We start from the raw sequence: 2765 nt of genomic DNA, 5'->3' as shown, positions 1-2765 counted from the left end.
CGGGTTGGGCGGGTGGGTGGGAGGGTGGCAAAAAAGGGAAGGCCCTTTGGGGATCTCTTGAACATCCTTTTTCTACCAAACACTATAGAAGAGGATCTCAGAGAGATCAATCCTGCAAACAGCCGTTCTTACGGTCTGCATAATTATTTAGCCATAGTTGAAAAGAATAGAGCTATTTAATGCGAAACAGGGCATTTTAATGTGACCTTTAAAAATGAATCACTTGGCTTTTTATTCTTAAACTAGAGGCCCGGTGCATGGATTCATGCACATTGAAAGGAAATTAATTAGAAGTAATATTTTAGAGGCTGGGGAGGGACCGCAGGAGATTGGCTCCAGGGCATGGATTAGCCATAGTTGAAAAGAATAGAGCTATTTAATGCGAAACAGGGCATTTTAATGTGACCTTTAAAAATGAATCACTTGGCTTTTTATTCTTAAACTAGAGGCCCGGTGCATGGATTCATGCACATTGAAAGGAAATTAATTAGAAGTAATATTTTAGAGGCTGGGGAGGGACCGCAGGAGATTGGCTCCAGGGCATGTCTGGCCAGTCTCTCCCTTATCTGGGCCAATCAGAGTTGGGGAGGGACCAAGGGAGGATTCCAGGGCATGTCAGGCCTGTCTCGCCCAGTCCCAAATGGCCGGACCCCAGCAGCAAGCTAACCTACCAGTCAGAGCGTCTGCCCCCTGGTGGTCAGTGTGCATCATAGCGACTGGTCAAATGGTTAAGCAAACGGTCAGACACTTAGCATATTAGGCTTTTATTATATAGTATTGCCAGTGCATGTCATATGTACCAACCGGTCCGCCGGTTGGACAGTCAGATGGTCAGTCACTTAGCCTTTTATATATATAGATAACCAAGTAATTTTTGAAATTGGCACCCTTCTCCAGCCTGAGCCAGAAGACTGAAGAGGGGATGTTAATTATACTTATCAGCTGATATTTTTTATATCATCTAAATTCCATGATTGTTTGAAAGTCACAAAATAGGTGTGAATATCAAAGTAACCCCAGCAATCAGGACGGTCATATTATGACAGGAAAGCCTTGGTGATACTCCTGCAAACAGATTCACTCTTCTCTCTTCCTGTGAGCCCCTGGGTCTTCCACTTTGTTAGAACAAAGTGAAGGCAGATATTCCAGATAAACAAAACTGCAACTGTGAACGCCCTTAAAGTGTTTTGAAAGCTAACGAAGTTCCACTACTTGGATTTCCAACAGTAATTGCACAAGGGTGTTAAATATTGTTTCAACTTTTTATCGTTTTAAATAGATTTTGTTCTTTGTGTTAAACCCAAAGTACTAGCCCAAAGACACAGATAGGAAAAATACTGAAGGGCATGGGCCCACATTCACACCCATTCATGTATGCATGGGTTCTCTTACACAGTGAGATTTCATAGCAACTAAAATATTTAATTAAATTATAAAACCTAACCAAACATACATGCTACTTTCAGAGTCGTTTTGCCTTTGAAAAGATGAGTGCTTATTCCTTGAGCAAACAAACCCTTTGGAAATTTCTCTTTAGGACTTTCCTTCAGAGCACGCAGCATCTTTGTTAGAATATCCTCACCGTGGGCAAACCCTCATCCCTGTGAGGGGGGAGATTTGGTTTTAAAAAGCCAACATATGTCTCTTTTGCCAGAAATAAACTATTAAAAATGAATAATATAGTGTAGGATCAACTAAGCATCACTATAAGGTAATGAGACTGATCAGTTATCTTGTATGTCCTATCAGAATGCTCTAGAAATAAACAGAAAATTTCAAAAACATCTGAGACCGCCACTGAATCGTTGGAGAAAGCCCTCAGCTCCCGGGGTAGCTGCTTTGAAGGGGAGAGGACACGGAAAGCCTGATGCGTACATTGTCAAGGAAGTCGCTGTACTGTTCAGACCTAATACGGGCATGTGTGTGTGCTGCCTTAGATAAAATTCATCACCTTCATAGATGTCAAGGGGGGAGGGGAGATACCTATTATGTCACAGTTTAAAATACCTGGTCATGCCTGAGAAGAAGAATGAGTTTCTCACATGTGTGTTTTTTGCCAGATTGATCTCCGTGATGACCCCAAAACCTTGGCCCGTTTGCTGTATATGAAAGAGAAACCTCTCACCTACGAGCACGGCGTGAAGCTTGCCAAGGCGGTAGGGTCGTGTTTGAATTTAATTGGAAGAGTTTGGTGTACGCTTTGGGAGGCATGCGCTTCGTAGGCTTTTGCGCTTAAAGTGCACTGTGTTCAGAACCTCCGCTCGGCTTCATATTCTCCCCTGTCCCAGTCAGGCCAGAAGGGACCATTTGGTTGGCGTTCTTGTCAGCCAGCATTATCTGTTTTTCATTAAGGAAAGAAACTTGGTGAATTTCAAACAGCTGAGGCACTTAGCATGTGATTTAGCAACCTCTAGAATATCCATTTGCCATATTAGTATGAGTAAAGAGAGTCATTAGATATGTATTTGTAAATCTCACTGCTTATTATCGGTGTAACTCATTTAAATGATCCCATAAAAGGCATTTTGTGGTTTTCTTGGGAGAGACTTAGGTAAAGCATCTGGCAGGGTTATGTTTGTTCAGTATTTCTCACCACATAATGCACAGCCACTTAGAGAGGCTGGCTGGTGTCACAAACAGCATCTAGCGGAGTAAAAGAGACCGAAAGGTAACTAGTTGGAGAATCCAAGTTGCAGATAAAAGCAATTCGCTCACAGCTGGAATTGTTTTCTCAGACCTTTCTTCACTCTTAACATTAGTGATTT

The 2765-nt window shown here is 42.2% G+C and overlaps 1 protein-coding gene across 1 annotated transcript in view; it reads left to right on the top strand.

Annotated features, from left to right (window-relative positions):
* The window catches only part of RHOJ (ras homolog family member J), an 87981-nt gene that overhangs the window by 67123 nt on the left and 18093 nt on the right, over positions 1-2765 (top strand). The window contains exon 4 of the mRNA XM_006767637.2: positions 2032-2156. Within this exon, the coding sequence (XP_006767700.1) occupies positions 2032-2156 (125 nt within the window). The remainder of the gene's footprint in view (positions 1-2031; positions 2157-2765) is intronic.

The sequence above is a fragment of the Myotis davidii genome, unplaced genomic scaffold, assembly GCF_000327345.1.
Source record: "Myotis davidii unplaced genomic scaffold, ASM32734v1 scaffold281, whole genome shotgun sequence".
NCBI classification, from domain to species: domain Eukaryota; kingdom Metazoa; phylum Chordata; class Mammalia; order Chiroptera; family Vespertilionidae; genus Myotis; species Myotis davidii.
This window is presented reverse-complemented; position numbering and strand designations above follow the sequence as displayed.